This window comes from Micrasema longulum, unplaced genomic scaffold (assembly GCF_059751315.1).
Source record: "Micrasema longulum isolate JH-2025_06_02 unplaced genomic scaffold, ASM5975131v1 h1tg000828l, whole genome shotgun sequence".
Lineage (NCBI taxonomy): Eukaryota > Metazoa > Arthropoda > Insecta > Trichoptera > Brachycentridae > Micrasema > Micrasema longulum.
In genome coordinates, this window is record NW_028278020.1 from 404,913 (window position 1) to 427,856 (window position 22,944).

General features: G+C 30.5%; 1 protein-coding gene across 1 annotated transcript in view; it reads right to left on the reverse strand.

Annotated features, from left to right (window-relative positions):
• Positions 1–7,108: 7,108 nt before the first annotated feature.
• The window catches only part of LOC148278769 (neural-cadherin-like), a 63,486-nt gene continuing 47,650 nt past the window's right edge, over positions 7,109–22,944 (reverse strand). The window contains exons 4-9 of the mRNA XM_088230908.1: positions 17,047–17,184; positions 11,884–15,686; positions 11,530–11,771; positions 10,789–10,992; positions 8,902–9,066; positions 7,109–7,345 (exon numbers count right to left, since the gene is read on the reverse strand). Of these exons, the coding sequence (XP_088087034.1) occupies positions 7,233–7,345; positions 8,902–9,066; positions 10,789–10,992; positions 11,530–11,771; positions 11,884–15,686; positions 17,047–17,184 (4,665 nt within the window). The 3' untranslated portion in view covers positions 7,109–7,232. The remainder of the gene's footprint in view (positions 7,346–8,901; positions 9,067–10,788; positions 10,993–11,529; positions 11,772–11,883; positions 15,687–17,046; positions 17,185–22,944) is intronic.

Genomic DNA, 22,944 nt, shown 5'->3' on the forward strand with positions numbered 1-22,944 from the left:
CTGGCTGACCACACGACACACGACCTAAAATGTGCATTTTGCAGAAAACAGCCAGCCCTAGTAAAACTCTAATGTAGGATGTGTGATTATCGAACATATTATTTTTTATTTATATAAGGGTACTTAATCGTAAAAAAATCACTTAATTCATTTGGTATACTAACTTTAAAAATAATTCATTTATATATTAAAGTAATTTTGGGTATTGTTTTAAGTCTCAACTCAACTTAAAATTATCAATTTTTCAGAAAACAGACAGTTAATATTAAATTATACCTTATTCAAAATTTAAATGAATCAGGTAACATTCCGTTTCAAAACATGTTTTTGCTACAAGTATTTTGAAATTAATGAATTTATAAAATTCAAATACTCATCCATTTTAATTTATTAAAGATGACCACATTTCCGGAGCTTTTTTTAAAGATTTTTTAAATTTCTAGTGCTGTGGGAGTTTTCTGCAAATTTGTGGTAGGTTTGTGCCGTATCGGTTTATGTGTTATGTGCAATGCCGGGTATCATGATGTTTTGAGGCGCATTCCGTCATCTCTATTAATATTATACGGATGTTTATAAAAGACGGGACATAACTTTCGATCCCGAAATATTAGGTCGTCCCAAAAGCAACCAAACTCATTTGACGAAGAAGACCATTGAAATTTATACAGACCTTTTCGTTTTTATAAAATAAAACAATATAAAATAAAATAAAATAAAATAAAATAAAATAAAATGAAATAAAATAAAATAAAATAAAATAAAATAAAATAAAATAAAATAAAATAAAATAAAATAAAATTAAATTAAATTAAATTAAATTAAATAAAATAAAATAAGATAAAATAAGATAAAATAAGATAAAATAAGATAAAATAAGATAAAATAAAATAAAATAAAATAAAATAAAATAAAATAAAATAAAATAAAATAAAATAAAATAAAATAAAATAAAATAAAATAAAATAAAATAAAATAAGATAAAATAAAATAAAATAAGATAAAATAAAATAAAATAAAATAAAATAAAATAAAATAAAATAAAATAAAATAAAATAAAATAAAATAAAATAAAATAAAATAAAATAAAATAAAATAAAATAAAATAAAATAAAATAAAATAAAATAAAATAAAATAGAATAAAATAAAATAAAATAAAATAAAATAAAATAAAATTAAATTAAATTAAATTAAATTAAATAAAATAAAATAAAACAATAAAAAAATAACAAAAGACAATAAAATAAAATGAAATTAAAAAAATATACACTTAATGTAAATAAAAAATGAAATAATGCAATAAAATAAAATAAATAAATTCATGATAGTAAAAATAAATTTATAAACTGGTACTTGTGACGAGCAACGCTGTCAAAAACTGATTTTGTACGAAGCAGTTTTGCACATAACAAAATGCGGGGAAGGGTCTGCTGTTATGTTATGTAAAATAGCCAACTGTTTAAGATATTTAAAAATCGGTAGAATTACCCAAAAATTAGCCAGATCAATAGAATGCCCCCAAAATCAACAGATCTACCGGAAAATCGGCAGAGTTGGCAAAGCTGCCTCACGCATTGACGTACCGGATCCGATTCCTGATGAAATCACATTAATCATAATTTTTTGAAATGTGATTTTTCTTGTGTAAATACGTTTTTATGGCTTCTTAGCCTATAAAAACATTTTCCTTGTTTTAATTTTGGATTTTTAAATAATTTGAGACAAAAAATGACAACGCGTGTTTTATGCATGATAGAGGTGTAAAGTAATAATGAGGAACTTCAGCCCTACGGGAAATTGGATACAAAAAATGTTTTCTTACGCGGGGTAAAAATTAGAACATTAAATTGTAGAACAAAGTTTTTTGAAAATGTACAGAAAAAATAATAAAAAATATTTTGATAAAAACGCACTATTTTAAATGACGTCACTGGTTCATGTGAATCAACCTATGATCTGAGAGCTATGGAAGATTTCCGGTCTGCTTGTCGCTTCTGGGCCAATAGGAAGAACTTAAAGAGAATGGGCGGAAATGAACCTCTGACGTTACACGCGGAGTTATTTCAGAAATACAAAACTTTGAAAAATCGTAGCGCCGATAATACGATATATAAAAATTAAAAAAAAAATTTTTTAAAATGACTTAGTTTAACAGTCTTTTAACAAATAAAAAATTCAAAAAAAACCACTGAACTTCCTCTGCAGATTTTGTGATGTCTGTGTGGTTTCCGTTGTGGTTTCCAGTTGTAATATTATTTGGTTTGATAAATAGAAATTATTTAATTTTGTAAACATGTAATATGTACATGTAAGCTTATAAATATTTCGACCAATATTTTAAAGTTGACTAAAAACAAAAATAATTGTGTATTTTATTTCTACCTAGTTAAATATTAATATTATTTGAAATTTTTCATGATTTATAAATAAACGAAACTATTTTTGACTTATTTTTAAAGAAAAATAATATGTTATTACTTAATTATTACATCATAAATATTTAATAAATATTTCTAAATTATTTATAGGTAGAACGTTTTAAAAATGAAATATAGTTTACTAGCGCCATCTATTTACTGATTTATGTAAATAGGCTATTGTCGTTTAGAAAACTACTCACAGATGGCAGGCATATTTTTATTGAAAAATAACGCGAGTTGTAAATCTTCATTATTTTTTATTATTTAACATACAACCGATTTCATTATTGTGGTGTTTTTCTATGTATTATGAATTACATTTAGGAAGATAATTCAGATTCGCACACAAGAATCATAAGATTGCAATGATATATACCTACCTACCTACGTAAAGCACATAATTGAGGGTACTACTTGCAAACCCGGCAAAATCCAAAATTTAAAAAAAGTGAGATATCTATTTATTAATTTATTCTGTTTATTAACTCCCAAAAGGCATTTACAAAAAAATAAAAATGAAATACATGCTAACATACTAAATAATTAACAGCATATACAGAAAAAAAATGTGACATTAGTTAAAAAGGATATGATAAAAGTTTTACGGAGTAAAAAAAAAAACAATAATAACAAAGGTATGCAAGAAAAAACTGTAAGCATATAAACAAAAAATGCAAAGATATAAGCTTATGAAATAAATTCTGCAAAGCAAACTATAAATACAGTGTTACGGTAAGCAAGAAAGACGTTTTTAAGTGAAATTAATAAACAAGCAAGCATTTTTTTGTCGCGAAAAAAAAAGAAATAAAAATATGTATCTATGAAATACGTATTTGCCAATACTACAATGCAATTTGATATAATAGTAAAAAATAAAAAACAAGTATAAGGTAATAAAAATAAACAAGTATTTTTTTTAAATTTATTAAATTGAATTGTCAATAATAGCTTAACGAGCAGCTACAAATAAACTTGATATTGTGGACTTATAAGATGGTAAAGAATTGGACAGAATGTCTGCATATTAATTGAAACTTATTCAGAATCCAATTTTTTACAACAATTTTAACATTGTCAGTTAGAAATACAGCTTAATATTTAAGACGTTATTTAAGAATTATCGTCTTTGTTGCAAACATGGCAACCTCTACTAGAGTTGCAAAGTTGGTAATTTATAAAATTGAATTGAATATTTCACTACTGTTTCTTGATATAATCATGCTTATGACATCACTGCCTACGTATAAAATATATACTGATTATAATAAAAATAATTCATTAAAAAAAGTTGAAGTCAAGTATTGTATCAGTTTTTTTGTGATTTGCTCAAAATAAAGAACGATGGATTTTGCCGAGTTTGCAAGTAATACCTTCACTTACCCTTTATATTAGAAAGTACTTCTTTAATCGCTTTTTCAAATGCTCATTTGATATGCATTTATCATAGTTAATCGTGTCTAAGATACCGCTTGAAACTGACATTTCACGTATTTCAATACTTACCTCTATCCACCAAGTCTTTCAAAAGTCTATATAGACTTATGAATTACCTACAATAACATAGATGCATATATTATATTAATGTCCGTTAGAACTGGCATTGATATATATGCGTATACTAGATGTGGCACTAAGCACCCTTCCTGAGTTTTTCATTCAGCTGAGGTTCCAGAACTTATCTTGTGTTTGGTGGAAAATAGTGTTTTATGCGCAGGGTCACTTAATGGTAGCATAAAAAGTCGCAACTACAGGTTTAAATTCGAAAAAAAAACAAAGTGCATAAACTTTTTTCTTATTTAAATTATTTACTATATCAAATAAACAGAATTTGGAATGTAATGTTTGAATTAAATTCTACGTTTTATTTTGTATTCCTATTCCATCACAAAATGACGTTGCGGCCGAATCACGTCAAAATTAGATGAAATATGTACAGTAAATAATGTATTACGGCGATAGTTAAACTACTCCGCAATTTATTGCGACTATTAACATAATTATGATTGTATTATTAGTTTATAGCACCGAATAGAATATCTGTGGTTTATAGTAATCTAAATTAAGACTGATAATCAATTTATTAAACATATAATATGTTATAAACATTATTTGGATAAATTTAGGGGAAGTAATGTGTCCATGAGTTCTATGAATGTACTGCCCATGCTGTATATTTATATAATTCTTTTGAACTCATTCAAGAGAAAAAAAACAGCAATATTTCGAAAATCAAAAATAATTTATGAGCCTGTACAATTTCAATTTTATGATTATCTATATTTATTGATGTTTCAGTTACTACCATTGCATTAAATAAGAAGAAAAAAAAGAAGTTATTGATTGTCGGTCCCATTAAAATATATCTATTTGTAGTTTGTACCCAAAATAAAATTGATATTTAAGAGGAACATGTTTTTACATGGAGGATTATTAAAATAAAACTCTCTTCTTATAATGTACTTCAACATTAAAATTTTCTTTATTATTTTTTTTACTATACAATATGGTTTTACCAAATCATTCCAGATAGTTGAAGTAACATTGTTGTAGATATTCAATTTCAAAATCAAGACTTTATATTATTATTTACATAACCCCGATCAATATAATATTAAAAACAAGTTCTTGAAAATAACAGTATAAAATCAATAAAAACGAGTAGAATATAAAATAATCGTTATTTACAAAACAGTTACTAATATTTTAATAACTATTATCACATTACTTATAATATATTCATAAACTGCATGAAGATAACAGATGCACATGGGTTAACAAATTATCATTTTTTAGTAAATAACGATGTTATAAATTAAAAGTCATCAAAAAATTATAATAAAAATGTTTGGTCAAACATAGGTAAGTTTATTAAAAATAAATCTTGAATATACTATATTATTTATTGAGGATGAATTAGTAAATAAAATATTTGAAAAATAAATGCTTTGAAAACAATAATAAACTACCAATAAATAAAATCTTTTATTGAATTATTTTGATATGTTAGGATAGCTAGGACATACAAAAAAAACGCAACGAGGAAAAAAATAATATCTCAATGACGGCTCTTTGAATTAAAGATGATGAAGACATTTTAATCTTAATTCTTTAAGATTTAGCCGAGAAAAGCAAATAATGTTTAGTCAAGAAAAGCTATGCTGATATCCTTTTTATATGATTTTAAAAAATATGACGAGACAATGCCATGGATTTATATTTGGTGAAACAAAAACCTTTTTTTAATGGATGATGGTGTATCTTTTTTCAATCAATTCAATATTGTTTGTGCGATTATTTCAAATGTTTTTTTTTTGTATTTTAAGAAATATGAATAGGAAACTATGGTAAAAACCATACTTGTGATGCGATTACAATAAACTGTAAACAGATAAATGTGTTTGCAGTCTAATAAAAAGTTCATCTTCTAATATTTCCAAAGAAAAATAATGAAAGGCATAGACATGAAATATGAAAAAATATCTCTCTATGATAAGAGATTAAAAATAAATTATGGTAAATTAACACGTTCGCGGAGACTTTGTTTTCATAGGATTCAATCATATGGACATACATAATAACTTTTTTGGAATATTTCAGTTTTGATTAGACCATAGTTGATGGTTTGAAGTAAATCTTATTTGGTTAGCATACTGGGACACTATTGATGACTGTTTTTTACAGGGACACAATATCTAATACCATATAATTATTTTTGTTTCACATAGGCTGTAGCCGTCTTTTCATCATTTCCTAAATTTTACAGCCTATCAGTCATTTTCTAAATGAGAGACATGATTTTTAAGGCTATTAAAGCCGGCATAACCGCGAATGTGTAAATAAAACTTTAAAGAAAGACGAAATTATATAACTCTTTTAAGGACTTTATTGCATAAAAATAAATATGTTTTTTGGCATGTTTTTACCTTCTTGTAATTATATACCATACAAAGGATACCAAAAAAGTGTTATTATATACCATAGTTACATTTAACTGTGCATCCTAACTTCAGTCTCCTATATTTTTAATTTAAATGTTTTTCGTACAATATATAATATTTCATATATTATATTAAAACAAATAAAAAAAAAGTTAAAACAAAAATGGATTTGTATCTCTACAAATGTTTGAATATTGTTTGGTTTAAATTCAATTTCATTAAGAAAGAATGCAAAAAATATTAGATCTTTGAATCGATAAAACGTCTAGAGTCGTGCATTCAAGATGACATTCGTGGTAGGACGCCCATTTCCTTGTTATATTAGAATTACTAGATGTAGTTTTGTTGAGTATGTAATGCGTCTTAGCGAGTTTTTGAGATATGTTTCTGTGATTTGTCTACCTGAAATCACTAAGAATATAATTCTGGAAGGACACGTCTTTGGATGTTTCATCATTAACAAGTGCTTTAAGAATAATTATTATAAATTGAACGAGCCTGAACAGTTATGCTTACAGTTCATAAATTAAAAAAATACCCATCAAAGTCGTATAATAACATAATTAAAACATTCAAAATATAATTAATTAATTAGTTTTTAAGATTGTTAGGCAGGTTTCAGGGAAGTATGAAATATAAAATTACTAAAGTGATAAATATACATAATTTCTTATAACTATTCTTTTCATAAGTCAAAGACTATGTACAAATATTACAAACATTTTAAAAATTTCAACATGTTTGTACAGTTGTTTACAATTACATAACATTAATATGTACATGAATGGTCTCAATTTTACAGCAAAATGTGGGTTTGAAAATGGTATACAGAGAAAATGCAGTGTTTGTGAATATTTTTGGAAGAGACAACATATTCTATGTGTCATCAATATCATTATCTGGTGTTTGTTTATACATTTCAGCCAACTTGACAAAGTTTGGCCCCCAGCCTTCTAAATATCTATAGTCTTGTCTGTCATCATCTGTCCCTGCAAACAAATTAGTAAACATTAGGTTCATGGCAAATTCTCAATAATAATCACACCAATGAATATTACAATCTCACATAGGTACCTAATTTACATTCAAACAAGAATAAGAAAATATTACAATAATTTGAAGAATATTATAATATGTATAAGAAAATAACAAAATATTATGGTTCTTAGGAAATTTCATTATCAACATATCTTACGCTTCAGATCGTTTATGAGAAATATTGGTCGGAAAATCAAAAAAAAAAAAATTTCATGTTGGCCATGTCGGGACACAGAGTGTAGAATTAATTACCTATTAACTCTTAAAAGGCTGTGCTGAACAATTCTTTTAGGCGCTGAGCTGTAAAATCGTGCTGCATCAAGAGAAAGGCGGAATATTCTGAAGCTCATACATTTAAAAAAAAACTAAAAACATTGAAACATACCATTTAATAAATCACTTTCCAAAATGTATTAATAAAATAATAAGGTGTACGCCTGTTACAACAAAACAAATTGAAAATCATAAACACGCCGGTCATTTTACTAGCACGCAACTCCTGCTCTTTGCCAATTACCAACTAATTCTATTTCGCAGAAACATTGGCCACAGAAGAGCATTTCTGTCTTCCTTGTTATAAGTCCTATCTTTGTGCTGTTTTTTGTGTTTGATTTATTGTTATATTGGCTTAAATTTTGTTCATAATTATTCTTTGCATGGCTAGGATAAATATTTTTAATATTAAAATCTTGCATATTTATATAAATTTTACTTTCCAAATCCGATATGAAAATTTCTATTTGAAGATTACAAAAAATACAACTTCATAATTTAACTCTTGTGCGGCTGTGATGACATTTTCACACTGGATTTTGAAAGTAACATTTGTATAACTATGTTGCTATGCAAACTTGCTAATCGAAGAATGTATGTCTGCTAATACAGCAATAAATCTGTATAAAAGAGTGCACGAAGATAGAATCATGACAAGAAAGACGCTATTCTGCGGCCGGTGTTTAAGTAAAACTAATTCAGTCGGTTACTGACAGTGATAGGGGTACGCACGCATGTAAGTTGAGCGGCGTATTTGTGATTTTTAATTTAATTTGCTATAACAGGGCTTATTATGGAATAGGAATTATTAAACAGCACGTCTCCATGTTTTTTTTCAAATGCCTGAACTTTAGAATATTCCGTATTTTGAAATGATGAAACAACATCACCGCGCAAAGGAATTATTTACCACAGCTTTTTAAGATTTGAAAAAATAAGAGAGGTATATTGAGTCTGGTATCCCGTGTAGATTCCTATAATAGCCACACAAGAGTTAAATAAATCAAATCCAGATTCTCATGCGTTTGAGCTTGGTGACAAATCATTATTTCATTTTGGCTAATCTCCTCTTAACGTACCGGATTTTTACCTGAGAGTAGCCTTCAAGTCAAAAACACTCATCCAGGATTCTGATCCTATTTTACACATAGAGCTGTTTACTTAATTGGGCCTGGACACATACCTCTAGTATAACTATTTAATAATATATATGATTGTAAGAAAAATAATCAACCTGATGCAATGGAGCTTAAGGACCCTGCTATACTGCCCCCTCCTTCAAATGCGTAATTTCTTAAATCATCAAAAGGAGGAGCATTCAGATCAGTGTCTGCATGCCTTTTGTAATCATCTAAATATTGTTTGATGCACGGTTCCTTTCCTGCAGCCAGAACTGGAACTGAAAACAGTATGCCATTTATTTACTCATCAGATTGAATTACTATTATTTGAAAAATAATAGTTACCTCTAACAATTTATTATAGGATGCAATGAATGTGGTTTTTACATTGATAAAAATAGTGTGTAGTTGTTGATAGAGGTAACCAAATTATTTACTAATCTTAAACATGTAATTATAAAGATGTTCAGGCTTACATGCTCATAATGTTTTAAAAAATAAAGTTTTATGGTGGACAAAAACTAAGTGAATGTGTAATAAAACTATATAAATGACCCTATAATTATGGAATATATGATAACGAGATAATATTAATCTAGTAAATGTCATGTATGTATCTTAGGGTTGCCGTACGTCCCGATATATCGGGACTATCACCGTTATTGAGCCCTCTGTCCCGACGTCCCGATGAAACTTATAATGTCCCGATTTAGACTTACACAGTACAACGCTGTTAATCGACATAAATTTTCTACCGCCGTACTGACTGTGAAGGTGTAAATATGGTTGCAAATGCTTCCAGCAATTGATGTATCTTAAGAAATTAATAGAAGCTCATCTTGCCTCGATAGGGTGGAAGTTGATGGGCTCTGTAGAATAGTTTTTATTTCAATTTTTGAAATTTAGTGAGTATTTAATTTCCATTCCTACTCATAAAACCACATTGAAAAAAGTTATGTAATTGATGTTGGCCCAGTAAAAAGCAACGATAAAAAATGTTGTCTGCTACCAGAACTGTAGAATCAATGTTGCAGTATTAAGTCAATATCATGTTTAAAAAAAATATATAAATATAAACATAAATTCAAGCATCACATAAAAAGTAAAAAAAACATATATATTCTATTTCTGAAAAACCATTACAAAATTGCTTTTTTTATTGCTACATATCCCCATTCCAGAATGTCCCGACGAGACCCAAGCAAAATATGGCAACCCTAATGTATCTGTATTCTGTGAAAAAAATATAATAAATTAATTCAGAGCTCTGATGTTCTCGTGGCTTTTCTCTTACAGTAACACTTTCAAAATAATGGCAATGTATATAACATGTGACCTTGTCAACATCAATTACAGAACACCCCACTTGCAATAATTACTATTTGTTCTTATCATAAAAATCAGTTGCATCCTGATTTTCTTTATTTGTGGAGTAAAAAACTATTAGTGTATTTAGGGACAAAAGGTTTGTGTCTTTGCTAAACGTAAAAGTTTTTAGCCCTTTTTGCTTTCTGCCTGAAAAGCTTTTGCGTTTAGTTCATAGATGTAATCGATTGTGAGAAGTGAAATTCCATTTTTTGACAGTGAGAGTGTTGTATTCTATTCAAATGTATTCATCAAAATAATATTAAGTTAAACTCGGATTCATCAAATAAGTTAGGTTACTACTACTTACAAATAAACTAAGAGTTTGAAGTTTTATTAGATATAAACAATTCAACCATTCCAACATATATTTGTCCTAGGTATAATCCAAAAAGGTATTTAAAAATAAATTTCAACCAAAAAAACCTATCTTACAAAACACATATTAATGTTAGTAAGTGTAATGATAATGTTTGGTAGACATAAATGATGTACTACTTGTTTCTATGAAAACTTATTATTAAATCGAACGCTCTTATGTTTTCTTTCAATTCTGCTGTTATTTTACTTCATTGGAAAGGGGAGTGCAGAAGATTTGAATAAGTGTCTTTCAAATTAACTTGTTAATAAGTTACATGGAATCTTCATGGGCTGTTGAAGTGGAGGTTCGTCTCCAACGGGAATTTGAATTGTTTTAATATCAAAAGCAGTCATATCATCCTCACCGCCCCCTTCGTCATCATAGCTGATAATGTTTTCCCGAACATCTTCATCAGGACATGGATACTTTATGTGGGTGTTTCTTCTTCTGTTGTGGACGACCAAAATCACAATAAATACTGAAAAAATAAATTGAATTTAAAAATAGATCAAACTTAACTACATGTACATGAAGGTGGTTTATTATTTATTGTAATATACATAATTATTTATAAAATATTTCCATCTTCCTCCCATAACATATGGGTGTAGTTTTTTCTAGTTATTAAACTTGTGTATGACACTATAATTGAGTGTAATTTTGAAACTCTGTGTAGTTGTTTAATTTGTTAAGCTTGATTTTAAATATGTTAATATTTTTGCAACCACTAGATAAAGCAGCTGTTTTTAAGTAAAATTAATCTACAGTAAGTTTTATAAGTTAGCTTTAAAAAAAAGATAAAAAAGGGGAATAATTGAGGACTAGATTCAATACACTATTTTAGTAGATATCATAAAAGTCTGGGTAATATTTCGTAATGTATGTAGTAAACAATTTTTGAAAGCGCAACATTGTAATGTATTTCTTTTAGTTATTGTGAGTTGAACAAATATTTTTGAAACTTGAATAACAATAAGACAAACTCTTATATAATATCAATCAAACATTTACTTACAAAAAATAATTGTTAAGCAAACAACAATGGCAGCAAGTGCTCCCATTCCTAATTTCAAGGTTTGCTCTTCTTGCATTAGCTCGCAGTTCTCTCCCCAGAACCCATCAGGGCAGATACAGCGATAGCGCAGTTTAGGTTCTTGATTAATACACTTTCCTCCGTTCAGACATGGCTGTTCCAGACATTCATTTTTGTCTGTACATCCTTTGCCATCAGGTGCCATTACACGACCTGCACCACAACTGAAAGATAGATTTAAATGTTTTGAAGGTAATTTTCCAAAGAAACATACACTTTAAAAATAATTAGCACTTTATTAAATCTAAAATAATAATGCAGTTGTCATAAACTTACGTGCATTCATATTCATTCCAGAGATCGATGCATTCAAATGGGTCAGGACAACTAATACTTATACATGGACTATGAGACGAGCAGCCTCTCTCTAAATTTCTTGCCATTGTTGCTTGTCCCCACTGAGAACCATTCATAGCTGGTGGAAGAGGTAAGTGCTTTCCTTCAAATCTAATGTCATCAATGCAACCCTTTTGAAAGTCTGTATTCACTTCAAATGTCCGCACACCTGTATATTCAGCTTTACCTCCAGCGTACACTCCTTCTTGTTTGTCTACAACCAACCACTGATGTCCTTCAAATACAAATGTTTCATTGAATCGCAAACCTTCACCTCCATCTAGTTCAAGAGTAGCTGCACTCCCATATCGGTTTACTTTTGCTACGTGCCACTGTCCATCATCAATAGTAACCGTGCTTAACCAAACATCCCTTTCTTCCTTTTTTTGGGAATTTAAGTTATATCTAAATCTTAATTTAGCATCTCTTACTTCTAAAATACCATACTCTCTACTGTGTTGGTCACTGACTCTAAACAATTCTCCAACTGGTTCCCTTGTTCGAAAACGTAACTGTAATTGTGTACTGAATCGATCTGGCTCAAAGCTCAATGCAAACTTTACATAGCTTTGAGGTTTAAATGTAGTTGGTATCGTAGGGGAGAGACATGCTGGTCCTGTCCATCCGGGATCGCACTCACAAAGCGGTTCAAAAAAACTTCCAACGCATGTCCCATGCTCCCAACACCTGTCTGTTTGATCATTTTGATTACATATTTCTTCCGTTTGTGGACAACCCGCTACCGTATTTCTAAATAATGCTGGGTGAGCTAAGTCATATAATTTGCTGTTATGCACCAAATTTTTGAGGCAGCCTTCGAACCCTTTTCCCACTGGCATATATTTCCAGTGATAATGTGCGGGATCAAATTGTTCTACATATAGTCCACCTAACTGTAAAGGAGTATTTACATTTAAATATTCATTGAAGGGTGGTATTAATCCTTGAGCTTGGCAACTACTATCATCAAATTCTGGCAAGGCTCCATCTTCTAATTCTTCAACTGTTGCAGATTTGCAATAGTCAATTATGATTCTAACAGTTTCAGTGTTCCAAAAAATATCTAATCTATGCCATTCACCATCATCAAGAGTTTTTTTGGTTTTAACTCTTAGTTCTAAAGTACCAGAGCCAAAATCAACCAACAGTCTTGGATAACCCTTTTCTAACTCTATGGATATAAAATCAGATACTACTGATTCACCCTTTTTAGGTGGTACAATGGGACCATTGTACAAAAATATTCCTTCAGGTTTTTGTGTTATGAATTCAAAACTTAGATGAGAATTATCACATATCTCAAGTGATGGATACCATGCCCATCCAATTCCTCGAAAGCTTCGCGTAGTTTGCTGACAACGAGCACCAGTATATCCTGTAGGGCATGAACAAGATATACTATATCTTCCATCTGTACATCTTCCTCCATTGAGACAGGGATTAAATCTACACGTTTCAACTTTAGATATATTACGTGCACCACAAACACATTTTGGCAGTATATTGACTCTGACACCAGCAAAACCAGTTTTATTTGCATTTATCATATAAGGGGTATTACTTATATCTATCACATTTGTGCACGAACCTTTGCAATTTTGGCCTTCTATGTGACATTCATCAATACCAACCATAGTTATATTAACACCAACCTCTGATTCTATTTCACTTCTATGCATTAAAACAAGCCCATTTAATCGCTCTGGTTTGTATTTTGGAAGTCCTTTGATTGTGTACCTTATGTCAGTAACTGGTTGCTCTGGATTCTTTTTATGCAATTGCACGCTAAATATATGAATGCTGTTTTTTTCAAGATTAAAAATTTTTGTGAGTTTGTTCTTAAGTAATTCGTATTTGCTAGTTTTTTGAGTATTAGTTTGGTAATTCCAAATTTTGATGAATTCTTCTCCTGTGATTCCAGATAACCTAATGGAACCAGCATTATTGACAACATCATTATTCATTTCTCTAACAACAACTGATACATTTGCTGATATATCAGTTTGCCCGTGAGTTCTATCATATACCTTAAATTTTAACTGATATATGCCACTCCTAGTTCCTTGTTTCATTTGAATCATCCCGGTTTCTTCATTTAGTCGAAATCTAGGATGTTCATTTCCATCCCAGTAAAATTTCTTGTCTGGTAAATCCCAATCATCAATATCATTGACAAATATACTTCCAATATCTGTGTCAGGTGATTGTCCCTGAAAATTATACACAACAATGTCCTTTGTACCTGGTTGCATTTTATTATCATTGATATCTCCAATTATGACGGTTAAAGTACTGGTTCCGGTCATTGCAGGATTACCATGATCTTTGATTATAATAGGTACTAGATATTCCTTTTGTTCTTCTCTGTCAAATGACCGCAGTGATGAAATTACGGCCACCCCATCTCCATTTTTAATAGTTTGATCTTGTTCAACTTTAAATGAAGCTCTGATTATATCACTTGCGCCTGGATCAAGACGATATTGAAATGGTGGTCCATTACCTTTATATTTATCATCTTTGTCTAACGCTTGTATTTCCAAAACTTTTTGAGGTACAGAGTGTTCTAATAAAACAGGTCTATAGTCCTTAAGAAACGTAGGTGCATTATCATTGATATCTAATACTGATACACCTAATGTGGCTGTTGACGTTTTTGGAGGTGACCCATCATCAATGGCCAAAATTTTCAATGTGTGTAGTGGGCTTTCTTCCCTATCCAACGATCTTTGGATACTCACAACTCCATCGTTATTGATGTGAAATTGTCTCTTTCTATCGGAGGATCTATCGATAGCATAAAATATTTTACTTTTTCCACCATGATCAGCATCCGTCGCTTTGAATTTTTCTAAAATTTTTCCAATCTCAGCATTTTCTTCCACAGATACGTTCATGCTGTTTTTTTCAAATACAGGTGCATTGTCGTTGACATCCTTAATTTTAATAACAACCCATGAGTAGGCAATATGATTTTTATCATTATCGGTAATATTTAATTTATCGTTTACTTGTATACGAAATCGAAATCCATTACTCTGCAAACTATCTTCGAAGTCAAGGGGACTTATTATTTTTAGTGAACCTGAACCGTCGCTGTTTTTAATCATTTCAAATTTGTTAGCACCAAATCCACTATTTTCCACAACTTTGTAAGTAAAATAATTAGTCTCGTCATCATCTTGAACAGTGACTGTAAGTATGGGCTCTTCTGGGATATTGATTTCATCTGTTTCTTCAACTTCAGTGATCCATTCGTCCTTTGTGAAATGTGGTGGCATGTCATTGATGTCTTGTATTCTGATTGAAGCTGTTCCTGTACCTTTTAGGCCGCCTCCGTCTATGGCAACTATTTGGATGGAATAATCTGGAGTTTTTTCTCTGTCTAAGCAGCACACCGATGTTCTGATGACCCCTGTATGAGATTCAATCTCAAATATTGGTAAACCAGATTCCTCTTCGATAACGTTTTTTTCTATCGAATATATGAGCTTGGCATTATTAGCTTCTAAAGGGTCATCATAGTCTACAGCGCTCATGGTCATAACTATTGTTCCTGCGGTACCATTTTCAGTGACGTTTCCAACAACAATGCCTTGAGGGAACATTGGTGGATTATCATTAACATCCTTAAGGTTAACTTGAACATCAGCATAGCCAACTAATCCTTCGCCAAATTCATCTTGAGCAAATACGGTAAATCTCCACTGCGGCCTCCCGTGTGGTTGATCTCTATCCAGAGGCTGTAAAATAATTATTGTGCATATTAATGTAACAATCGACAAAAAAACATTATTATACATCATAAGTCAATTTACACTTTATAGTCAGTAGTTGACAATAATTTGAAATTCTCATTAATTCTGTTTAATTAATTTTTAATCTTTAGCTTGTACAATTTTTATTCAATAAATAAAACAAATCCAACCGGTATTAATAATTTAATAAGTTGTTAGTTAAAATGAAGGAACATTATTTCATCTAGTAAGATCAAGTTATCAATGAATATTAAAAGTCTAAATTATCAATTTAAGGAAACTTGTTTTGAGAAAATAATGACAAGGAGGTAGTTTTAAAAAATACAGGGAGTATTATTGATGCTCCCGTCGGATCTTTATTTCGTGAATGCGAAATCACATACGTTACTTTCGTTATTGGGAGATTATTTTGTTTTGTTTGTCAGAAAGAAAGTTGAAATGAAAGAAAAAAAATTACGCTTAACATAACATTTATTTATCAAAATCATTAGTATAAATGCCTAACTTATGAAGGATTGGTGGATGGTACGAAATGCTAGGTTGCTCCAAATGTTGTACGCTCTCGCAACTTGTACTAGGCGCTCCACTTCCACCGGTCAAATTCGAATTCTGGCGTCTTCTTTCAATTTCCTTTTATTGCAATCGACGTAGTTGACAACGTTCTGCATTTGTAAGTCATGGTGCACGCATTTTGTTCGGAGTTCTAGATTTTGCAGCCTTCTTTCTCTCTTTTGAGGACGCGGCATTTCCACAATATGTCAATATTTCCTGCCTCTCAATATAAATAATTATTTTTTTGTATTATTAACGTCTATCTCACGTTTTCAGTTCTCCGTAGACACCTCTATTTCTAAAATCGACCAACTCGTTGCGGAGATACAACTAAACTAAGCGCGCGCCGTGCTCACACAAGCCCAAATTTAGACCCCATGCGCAGCACTGTGACGTCATCTCACAACCGCCCCCATGCTCGCGACAAACCATTTGCGGTAGTAGACAACGGGCTATCCAGTTATAGTTTTAGATATTTTGTAATCTTTGTAGTTTTTGCACACGAGGTCCTCGAAACACAAATATTGGTCGCGGAAAAACCTTGTATTACACCCAGAACAAACCATAAGATGTTCTCAATGTGTCCTTTTTGGGTGATCCAAAAAATGTGTTTATGCACTAGTAATTTGTACCGTGTCGCAGTCGACGGCCAGCACATTCCGTGTCATTTTTCCGGGTCCAACTTACACGGGATCACCCAAAAAGGATACATATTGATAACAGTGACCGTGAAAACCTACACACCTTCATAAAGTTCGCACTTACATAGTTCAAAAATTCAAAAATGTCTTACCCTTAAAACGAAAATTTCACCAGTGGTTCTGTTGACTTCGAATTTACTATTGGCGACATTATCAACATCAATCCCTTGTCCTGTTGGGAAGTAGACAATACTATGTGGTCTGTCTTTGTCACCATCTATAGCCGTCACCTGAAAATAAGAATTTATACTTGAATTTTGAAAATTATTTTAACAGCTTTATTATCAAATTGTCGTTGGCCCTATGAATAGGTAACTTCGTTGTTTTTACACCGCCAAGGAGGAATTATCTCCACTCGATTTCCTATTTCAAGATTTTTATCTGAGTGAAGTCATTGATTCAAAAACATTTAGGTTATTTTTTACACACACAACTATTTACTTTATCCGCCTGGACTCTAAATAAAATAAGATTAGTTTAGGTAGGTACATATTTTAATTGTACGCTACTTTGCATTGCGTATTGGTTCGATTTAAAAATGTGTTTACGATTCATCTAATATATTCATTAATTAAGACAGGTAAAAATAGTTTTGATGCATCAAATATCAAACGAAAATTCGAACTAAAACAATATTTTAGAATTTTCGTATGAAAATAAATATATATCCATAAGTTTTATAAAAACTTTTCACTTAACTTAAACGGTTACAAATTTCAATAATCTCGGCGGAAAATTCTAGATTACAGATCTACATAAATAGTAAGTGTTTAATATAATACTAAGTAATAAGCCAGGAATCCAGGCAGGATTAATCTTAGCGATCTTGTTGTTAATTAAGTGGCGGAAACTTTTTTGCTCCTGCTGCTAATCCACAGCTTTTCTATGTATTTTACCGAACAAATTACTAATTAATCCGGTATTTTTACACTGCTGGGGTATCTACAGGAGTGGCTTGATTTAATTAGCAAGAGTCCCTGGAAATTGGCGATAGAGAAGAGAGAAAATTAACTAGTCTTGTCGCCAGCGCCACTTCCAGCCCCCTGCAGACATCTTGATACGTACGTACGTACGTAGGTATATTATTCCAGCGAGGTTTATAGAAATATGCATAATGCAAGGCACAACCCGCCTAAGTAAGCCTTCGTTGAGCAAAAATCTTATTCGCAGTGTGCGTTGTGAACTCAGATTGTAGTAATGACGTTAAAATGAGTCTACCGGCAACAGTGGCCTAACCTCGTATCTTTAATCAACCCAAGTCCCCACTATTTTACTTTTTTTTGTAAAGCGCCCTTGAAGTATTATATTGCAAAAATGGCGCTGTATAAGTTTTCTAAAATAATAATAATAATTAGTGATCCGAGAAAAATGCAAAAAATAACATCTCTTTCGAGTGTCGAGACAACTGACACAGCTAAACGAGATTTTACGAGAAGTAATGCCTAAATTACAAGGACCTTTCTTCTACAATACATCTTTTAATCTTGAAACACAATTCAAGCGCGTGATATCAATAATTTTTCATGAGCAGATTCAAAAATATATTATTTCAACGTAGTTTCTTGGTAAGTTTTTTCGTGACTGTCGCAATTCGGAATCGAAGTAAATATATTTATTTGTTTTATATCTGTTTAATTTTCATACGCATAACGTTGTTCTATATTTTTATTTATTATTTATAATTGATCTGTACTTTGTAATTATTGAAAAGGATATAATCTGGAGATTTTAGAAGAAAATAGTCACACTCGCGGTTTTTAGAGAAAATATAATATAATTGCAGATTGTATCCATGAAAAATTCTGTGCCAAACGCGTGATTGTGATAATAAAAAAGGCTAGAACTGTTAAAAAACGAGGGCGTAAAACAATAGGCTTGATTCGATAAATTAATAGTGATTTGTCCCAAACGGGAACAATATTATCAAATGAGTTGAGCAAGACATGAAATTGAACACAAATATTGAGAAAGAAACGTAAAAACAAAATAAAATCAAAAGGTATGTTTATACAAAAAAAAACGATCAAGGGATCCAATTACACTAGGCAACAAATTTTTTTTTTTGTCTCAGAAAGAAAAATATGTGAGTCTGATAGTATTTTTTCTCCTGAATTAAAATATGATCTCGGTTTTTCCCCCATCACGAAACATTCACCATTCTGTCCATGTTTGAACAACCACATTTCCTCAACTCTTCCATCATGAATGTTACACAGTGTGTAAAGTGACCACTCAAACCAGCCAATGACAGGTCATAAGCCCTGTAAATGCCTAGACTTCTACATTCCCTTCTCAAAAATGTTTTCCCTCTCTGTTGAAATAAAGTTAAACATGCATATTTTGATTTACCCGAAAACGAGACGTTTTGCGCCCCGTAGGACAAACGGCACGTATGACGTTTTTGCGCCAAACTTGTACGCAATGTTGATGAGAAGCGCAATCGGCGATCATGACGCGTGACGTCAAAATGACAAATACGAGCCGTTTTGTATGAACTCATTTTCAAATCCGAAAATAACTAATGAAAACTTTTTTTGAATACATCGATAGTTATATCGTTAAAATCGTAAAAATCCGCTCTAAATATGAATGATAGTTTTAACGTTATTCCCGACATGTGAAAATACCCTATTTAATATTAGGTCTAAGTACTCGTTACTACGGATCGTACAATATTACGTTAATTTGACGCTGTTGAACCGCTGAAATCGTACATACGTACGTCTCCAATTTACATAGAAATCAAATTACATTGTTTTCGTAGATACATACAAAATTAATTACCATTTCCCATATCTGTGTACGTAAGCTAGTTACTAACAATCTTAGTCTTAAGTGTTAATTGAACGGTTTTATAAAATCACAGTAGGTATCTAGCAATTGAATTTGTAATAATGTAGGGGTCGTAAATACATTCGTTAATTTGTACTAGTTATTCCCACGAAATGGATTATTTATGGACGTATTTGCAATTATGAACATGAAAAACAGTTTCACTTAATTTATTTAATTAAGATATCAAAAACACAACGGAAAATGAAATCATGCCGTTAATGATACACTTATGGTACTTACAGAAGATGCTCACATTATTAGTATCAATTTTTTAATTTGTGAATAACTTTATTTGGTTCGGGGAGGAGTATATTACAGTCATAAATTGAACTGTTTTTTATATCTGTTAACTATGTATAGTTTTGTATAAGCAACACCAAATTAATGTTCGTAATATATTCTTGAATTAAAAAATATGAACATGTTTCTCGATAATAGGCATTTGTTAAGAATACACGTGAAGTTTCAGTGTTTCAGACTGTAAGATGCTAGAAAATTCCTACCCTAATGTAATCGATTGTCCGGGCCCTGTTTCATCGGCCCTACGGGGCTCAGTTGATAAGGATCTCGGGCGCTTGGAAATATCGCCCCTTTGGGCATCGCAATATATTTTTTGTGGTTTGGAGTAATCTTAATAAGTAATAAAGAAGAATCTGTCATCCAAAAGAATGCTACTTATAGTAGAACTCCAATTATCTGAATCATTTGGTATCGGACCCCAATCGGATAGTTAAAAAGTCGAATAATTGTATTTTTTTGAAAAAGGTGTCTATTTTTATTAATTACTGTATGTATGTATGTTAAAAACGAAAACGAATGATTGAGAATGAAAAATAAATTTGAATTAATTAAATGAAAAAGCAACACTTTTACAAGTCAAGCGTAGTTTATTTATTTAACACTTTATATGAATATACGTATACAATATATATACATACTCGTATAAGGCCGGGCATATTTCCTTAAAGCAATTTCTTCCTACCTATTTAAACCGTTCAGTTTGAAAAAATTACAAGTACATAGACATATTCAGAATCTTATAATTTTATACAAACATTAACTAAGAATTTACACAATACTATGAAGAGAGGTGTGGAGAGGAGATGGGAAGGAAAAAAGAGGAGAAAGGAACCACTCAAAAAATTAGATAGTGACATTTCAGTCTTGATTTAAATGTAAATAAAGAAGGGTCTCTAACATTAGTGGGTAGATTATTTCATAATCGAGCAGCTACTTTTAATATTACTATTTGGGTAAAACAACGTTAGATGATTTAGAAAAATAATTATTAAGATGTTTACTACTAAACGCAATGGAATGAAATTTTCGACTTCCATCTAAAAATGAAAAAGGGATGGGTGGTAGAAAAAAATCGTCCCATTCTTTCCGTCGTTTCTCCTATCCATCGTTTCAATTATCTCAACCAATAACAATATTAGACATTTTATTATTTACCCAAACGAAAACTTTCCAGATAACTTAATTAATTATGAACATCGAATACTCCATTGCATCCTGTCTAATTGACTAAGACAAACATAGATTAATACATTGGCGGTCTATTTCAACCCAATTCCCAACCAATTAAAACAACTCAGTTAACATTAATTGTCTGCTTTTACCCACCAAGTTACAGCTAAAGCTTAAAATTGTTATTGCAGGTAAAACTACATGACTGTAATTTTGTTTTCAAAAAGTCAAAATACTAAATACGATAGCTGTTGTTTTTGCTTGAAAAAAAATACTGATCTGCATATATGTAATTGTCGGTATACAGATAAAACCTTCTAAATAGAGAAATATCACACACCGATGAAAACATGGAAACTGGATTTAGAAAATTAATTGTATTTTCAGTCTATATATTGTGGAAAAATATTTTCATTGATAATTGTTAAAACAAAATGAGTAAAAAAAATTGTCTTTACAAATATGCGACATGTTTGGCCTTGACGGTTGTGACGTCAAGATTTATGATGATGTTCTATTTAAATTTAAACGGTCACAAACAAAGTTCAAAATTTTACCATGTCGTGACGTATTAGAGACGCGGCTAATGCAATTAACCATTTTCACGGGAATTGAAAATTATAAATCTGAAAGGTATATTTTATGCTTCTAATAAGCAATTTTTTTTGATTGACAGTATTTTATACACTTATTGATTATAAATTGTTAAAAAAATCTATATTTCCCTGTTAAAAATAAAAAATAAAATTAAGAATGCCGAAGGGAATATGGAAGTCTTAGCATTTAAATAGCTTATGATCAATGATAAATGGTTATAATATTTAGTAACATTATTTGTTAAAATGTTTCATATTAAAGTTAATGATTTAATCATAGTAGAATGAATATTTGTTAATTAAAGGTAAATTCAATTTGTCACATGACTAATTTTCAAAATGTCTTTAATTGATTTCCTCTACTCCGGATTAATGTTATTCAAATTCGAATTAAGTAGTTGAGTCTTAATTTAAATAGGTTCATATTTGTTTAATAATGGGTATTACAAATCTTAAGTGGTATTTCACTTTCCCTCTTAATCAAATATACACCAATTGAACCTTGATGGAAATATATTGAATACTAAAGTTGTATGATTTGAACCTATGTACATTGTGGAACTACAAATCTAATTTCAATTAACCTAGTTGCGGCACAGAAGATTCGACGAAGGATTATCGCAATGAGATAAATAATGAGAAACATATTTTATAATTTCTGATGAGATAGTGTGAGACGTGTTAAAACAAAGACGGCAATCCGCACCATTGATCTGAAACAACCTGAATATGGCGATGGATAAAGAATAACAAATACTATGAACTGCAAAGGTTTCTAAGCAGCAAGCATAAATGGCAGTATTTTACATATTTTTGACTCTATGTAAGGTCAGGAAGGGAAGAGTGTCATAATTTCTTTGTGTCGAGAATTTAGCTATTTAAAAAAAAAATACTGCAAAGTGAAAGTATATTTATTATCATTTTATATAAAGCTACCTTTCGAACCGAAACCAAACAAAAACATAGACTTATTAATAACGATCTAAAATTCTGGACGTTTGTTCCTTTTGCTTCATTAATCAAGATGAGAGTATCATAGCCGATTATTTCATAATATGGTCATAATTTAGGTTTTATCTCGCCGAGAGT